We start from the raw sequence: 6,000 nt of genomic DNA, 5'->3' as shown, positions 1-6,000 counted from the left end.
AATTTCTAAAACCTTGTGGTTTTAGAAATTGACACTGCATTGGGGTGTTGAGCTCGTTTGCTTTTTGTGACTTTAAAAACATGCAGTAAGTTTAGAGAGAATGGGGCAGGTATCCGTCTTTGTGCTTTTGAGTAGCAATGTAGGGGTAATATCCCACCAGATGGGTATTCCCAAGCAGATTGTCAAATTAAATGAACTGCGCTTTTTATGGATGACTTTGGTTCTTGAATTCTTCCTCCTGGAATAGGGAATCAGCTTGCAGATAGAGAAAGCGGTTTGCTTTTTGATATTTGCCCCTCTGTTGTATCTGTCTGCAGTTGGGAAAAGGAACAGACGCATGCATGTGCACAGATAGTCAGATACACACAGATAATGCAGCTATAGAGCTTACAGACAGACAGACGGAGAGACATGTCCCACATGGGTGGGGAAAATTTAATGATTCTTAGATGCATCGGAATTCTCTCTTGAATGATTCATCACAAGACTCATTGGAATTCAGATGGTTCCCCAATCTCCAGTAGTCAGCTCAATAACCGGCTGCTTTGCTTTGGGTGGCCGACTACTTTAAAAATATAACATTAAAGCCTTAATTGACATACTTTTGGTTATCAGGAGTGTTTTTTTTTTTTTTTTGGTTTGGTTTATTTATGGATATACAAGACAAAAGGATCCAAGGGATAACCTGTAAAAGCGATAAACACTTTTTTCCAACATGGTCCCTGGGACTGAGGCTTTCAATTCACTTATATGAAGTTGCTATGTTATGGAGATGGAAGCTGTTGTCAGGGGACTCCAGTAGTTTGTGGTGAAGGTTACGTTTTCAGGTGTGGCAAGCTGTGGCTGTAGTTCTTGTTGCGCTGTCACCTGGGGCCTTGATGGGGATTGTAGTCTGGCTCAGTAATTTGCACCAAGCTTTGAAAAGCCTCACCTTCAGCCATTAATGATCAAGTCTTCTTCAACCATGTGAAAAACACACCTGTTCTGCGATTGTCTGTTTTGTGCTTGCTAGCAAACAGCAGGTGCAGTTTGTTGGTTTACCATCAGCTGCCAACTTGTACGTGTTTAAATCAATCTTCCTAAGATTATTTGATTAATTTCCTGGAGGGAAAAATTATTACAGACTAAATCAGACTAATTTACCAGAATGATTAGCTATTTTAAACTTGTTTCTGAGTACTGAGACAAAAGTGTTTGAGAAGTTATTTAAAGAAACTTGTGTTGGTTGTGCAATGATTATGGTCTCTGGTTGGATGATGATTGTAATTTCACGACACCTTTATTTCACCATTAAATGATGGTGGCAGGGAGATATAGATAGATAGATAGATAGAGATATAGATAGATAGAGATATAGATATCTCTATATCTATCTCTCTATCTATCTATCAATCATAAAAAAAAATGGCAATATCTGCATGGTGTGAAAAGCATTAGGGAGGTGACAGCTAATTCAAAAATTAGATTTATGTCAGACTTCAAGATTATACAGACTCATGCTTAAAAGTACCTTGTGAAGGTTTTGCAGTTCTTTTTGGAATAATTTTATGGAGTAGGAAATTCATTCAACATGTAAACCCTGTTGTCCTGTACACACAAATGTGCAAGTCACAGTGAGACATAAGGAGCTAATACTGTGTCCCTCTGGAGGAAACAGAGGAGGGGATGACAAAACTGAAAGCTCCAACTCAGGACACCTTTAGACCTCTTTCATTGCCTTCGGCATGAATAGATGGTTAGGAAAGCAAACGCACCTTAGTAAGCCCCATAGCATTAGTAAAACTACCCATGTATAATTTGTAGGTATATGCAGTTGAGCAGTCAGACACACTTTGACCATATGGATAAAAGTTAAAACTACCATATATCTCATAGAAAACAGAACGCCAAGAGCGAGGAAGTCAAAATAAGAATTGAGATTGCTTCCTAAACTTGGTTCATCACTTTTGGGTACAATTTGTTGAGTTAGTGTGGTATCCAAGGACTACAAAGTGCCAAACTCTAGAGAAATATCTCCAAATAAGAAACTTACCAGCCTTGCAGTTTTCTGTAAAGAATCTATCAAAGCCTATGCTGTGCTGTCAAGCTAGTGATTTCTCTTTCAGGAGGCATACGTCACCAACCTAACCACTGGTTCTCAGATTTTTCCCACTTGACACTTAGGTGTTACCCACAAAATATAGTTCTGCTATCAAGGAGTTGTTCAGTTCCTTTCTTTTGAAATATAGTGTTATCCAAAGACTTATTTTCATAGGGGCACTGCCTTAATCAGGGTGCAGACATTTCTTATATGTAGCCACTATTTTTGAATAGTAACTGAAATGTACTGTTTACCTTTTTCTGTTCTGTTTATTCTTTTTATGAAAACACCGACCAAAGCATAATCCAAAGCTCATTATTGTGCCATGCCAGATTTATATTATCTGAGCTACTGGGCCAGACTACAATACACAGTTGACGGGACTGAGAGTACTTTTGTCTACCTTTTGATGATCTTGTTTTGCCTCAACAGGAAAATGCCTTCATGGAAGAAAATGTAATTGGTTTGGGCCCAGTGTTATGGCAGTGACTGTAATAGGAAGTTAATTTAGAGCTAAATTAGACCTGTGACTTGGATGTCCCTCTTTGCCCCTTTTGTTTGTTCTGTGCGAGTGTATTATATGGAAGTGCTTTTGTGTTTGCCTCGGCATCAGTGTAACTGAGTGACTCTGACGTCATAGGGGCCGTTTGCACAGGTTAAACTGGGGCGCAGATACATTTGTGATTCATGTGTTCACAAGAATTACCTTATTGCCTTTTGTTGAAAGTGTAATCACTAATGCGAAAATAGTTTGATGTGTGATTGCCTGTACTGTTTATGTGTACGTTGGCAGCTGGCGTCGGGAATCTACAGCTTTGCATGCTCCCTGTGGAGCCATCACACCGACTGCTTCCTCCAGCAGATCTATGCCAGAGATGAGGCTGGAGCGCTCAGCTCACTGGAGAGGACGCTGCTCTCTCTTAAAGGTAGCAACATTTTGCACACATGCAAACTCATGCCTATACACACATGACACAACTGCATTCACATGCAAAGAGGTGCAGAGTTCTATAAATACAAAATGGTGAATAAATCATGGCATTAAATACCTGACTGCATATCACATCGCATTTATCACATGATTCCACCTATTGACATACAGTTAATGAACCCTCTGGAGTTGAGAGCTCCGCTGCCATAGCTCAGCAGGATAAAAATAAATGTCATGTATTAAGATTAATAGCTTCAAATTGACAACAATATCAGAGCATGCCAAAATGATCTGTGTGTCTGAAAACAGAACCTGGAGGGTTAAGCATACAAGTTGTGAACTAATGGAAATATTCATATGTGCTGCTACCCTTTTGAAATATCAATTAACACTATTATTAGTAGGGTTGGGTACCAAAACCTGGTGCAAACGGCTGGTATCTACCGGACTGAATGACAAAGCAGATTTTGGTGCCTCAGTTCGGTGCCACTTAAGCCTGCGCTGCTCTCTGGTGCTCCGAAACGGAAGTTACAGACAACGGAGTTAACACTACACTTGACTTGGCAGCAGGTAACGTTAGCCTATCGTTAGCAGCTAAAGACACAGAGTAGACTAGCTGCACCAATTGAGTTGTTGGAGAAACTACACCGACGGGAATTAGTGGCGCGTTCAATTGCACCTGTAAGCTCATGGTGCACTCAAAGTTATTGTGAAATACCCTTCTGCCATTTAGTAGTTCTTTTTGTCATTTAACAGCAATTGACTGGTGAAATAAGTTATTGTTATAATCTAATGTTATTAAATTTTATATAATCCTTTAAATTTGACCATATGGCCTTAGCAATAAACAAGCCGTTCTTTAATGTCACAGACTGTCGTTTTGTGCTCTTCATTTTTTGTAGTATCGGTTCAGGCACCTTTTAGGCACCGGTATCGGGAAAAACCCAAATGACACCCAACCCTAATTATTAGATACATTTGTAATTAGCGACAATCCTGCATACATATTATTTTTCTTTCTACCCCTCTCAGTACTTCGCAAGTTGACAGTCTTTGGATTTCAAGAGCCACAACAGAATATGGAAGTGATGGTGAGTCTTAATTTATTTCAACTGTGGCTGTTAAGAACCTCACATATTTTTTGAAAAGCTGATATTTTTGCTGTTGGTTTTTTGATTTGAAAATGACTCCAATCACAGTGTGTGATATGTGGATGGCTGTGAAGATTGAAAGTGCCTTAAGCCTTTTATCTGTTAAGAGTCAACAGCTCTCTATGAGCTCTTCTCATACTTTCAGTGTGAAGAAAGTCCAACTCCTTGAAACAGTTCATTTAATTTATTCTAAATCTTTCTGGTCAAAAAAAAAAAAAATCTTAAGCATGTGTCTGGATAGAGTTTTGGTTCCCCCATGGCTTTGAGTAAATGGAATAATTTGCACAAAATGCCCCAGCCCTATGAACTGCAGCTGCACATTCTGGCTACTTTCTGTTTTGCCAATCAAGGTTTGGTGAAATGATAGCAATACATTTTTTAGAGAATAGTAAAAGGTAAGAATGTGACTCTTCCTTATTTTAATCAAAAGAAACATACACTTGGATTGTGCTTGTCATAATTAATGTAGAAATCTTCAGGGTTAGGTTGGGCACTGAAAATAGGTAGCGCTTTCACACCTGTGCCCATACAATCTCTGCCGAAAAATGTATTTAAACAGTCCAGTCTATAATAAAGCTAAATGCTCGGATGCATTCAGGATTCACGTGTCTACCAGAGGACAAAAGCTTGAGTTGACACCTCTGTGGCCTTTAGGGGCACTACTTTCAGGCTTTTACTACAGTGCACTATGTAACACCGGAAGTATTTACTTATGTTGTCAGTCTGTTGAAATATGAAACATAACAGGCAGTAATGCTCTTAATAGATTGAAGTCACTGTTGCCGTATGTAGTCCACTATTCAAAAGTTTGGAATCACCTGCCACAAAGCTTGATTGGGTACAGTCAGATGGCTGAGAGGACGACTATACATGTTTGAATGGTCTTTTATGCTTTTAGATTGTAGAAAGTCCTCTTTACAAATAGATGTGTATTTTGTCTAGAGGGTTTGCAAAAAAAGTTATGTTTTGTACATGGAGAACCAAATGCTGTACAATGGTTCATTTTGACGGACAATTGAAAGGGCAGAAAGAGACAAAGATACCACTGAGCAACAGTACAATAAGAATATAGAAAATCACCAGCCATTCGTAAAATAAATTGGACGCTTAGCAATCAAAATATGTACAGATTTAAATAGGAACAGTTTCCTGTTTCGGTGTCATGCACAATAATGTTCATAAGAAGCTGGAATTAACAGGTGTGTTTCTTTAGCAAAGCTACTGTATTCTTTAAACTTCACAATAGTAATGGAAGGTTAGTTTAGGGTTGGAGCACCATTGGAAATGGATCAGGGAATATCAGCTGAACATACTATGGGCTGACAAATCGTGAGTAGCAGATGATCCAAGGAAAAACTGCTACCCTTATTTAGAGCCCAATTGATAATAATGATCTAGAGTCACTTATGCTTTTTTGGTTTAAACACTCAAACTTGCAGAAAGTCAGTTTTATTATTATACATTGCATAGTTTGTATTCAAGTAGTTGAACAAAATACACAATTTGCCACCATTGTGGCAGAATTGCTTGGTATACTTTATCATTTCATTTTTTGACATGTATAGACTGCATTGATCATCACAATAATTAATAATGAAAACAATTGTTGCCAGATGAGAGATACATTATACAGTCATATATGGTCAGTGAGTTGCTACTGTGCTCTATTGTCTCTCCTATTATTATTTTTTTTTTTCTCTGTCAACCAGGAGGTGGAAAGGACATTTTATGACAGAAGTAATTCCGTTTACTGTGCTCTATTATTCCTCTAATGAGACAACTTTTAGCTTGCAGGCTGAAGGTTGTGTAATGGTTGAAATAGTCACATTAAAATGTAA

At 38.4% G+C, this 6,000-nt stretch overlaps 1 protein-coding gene across 1 annotated transcript in view; it reads left to right on the top strand.

The window, feature by feature from the left end:
• Positions 1 to 6,000, top strand: part of ipo11 (importin 11) — a 156,544-nt gene that overhangs the window by 34,377 nt on the left and 116,167 nt on the right. Inside the window, exons 6-7 of the mRNA XM_031305262.2 lie at positions 2,874 to 3,006; positions 4,044 to 4,102. Coding sequence (XP_031161122.1) covers positions 2,874 to 3,006; positions 4,044 to 4,102 — 192 coding nt within the window. The remainder of the gene's footprint in view (positions 1 to 2,873; positions 3,007 to 4,043; positions 4,103 to 6,000) is intronic.

This window comes from Sander lucioperca, chromosome 2, assembly GCF_008315115.2.
Source record: "Sander lucioperca isolate FBNREF2018 chromosome 2, SLUC_FBN_1.2, whole genome shotgun sequence".
Lineage (NCBI taxonomy): Eukaryota > Metazoa > Chordata > Actinopteri > Perciformes > Percidae > Sander > Sander lucioperca.
This window is presented reverse-complemented; position numbering and strand designations above follow the sequence as displayed.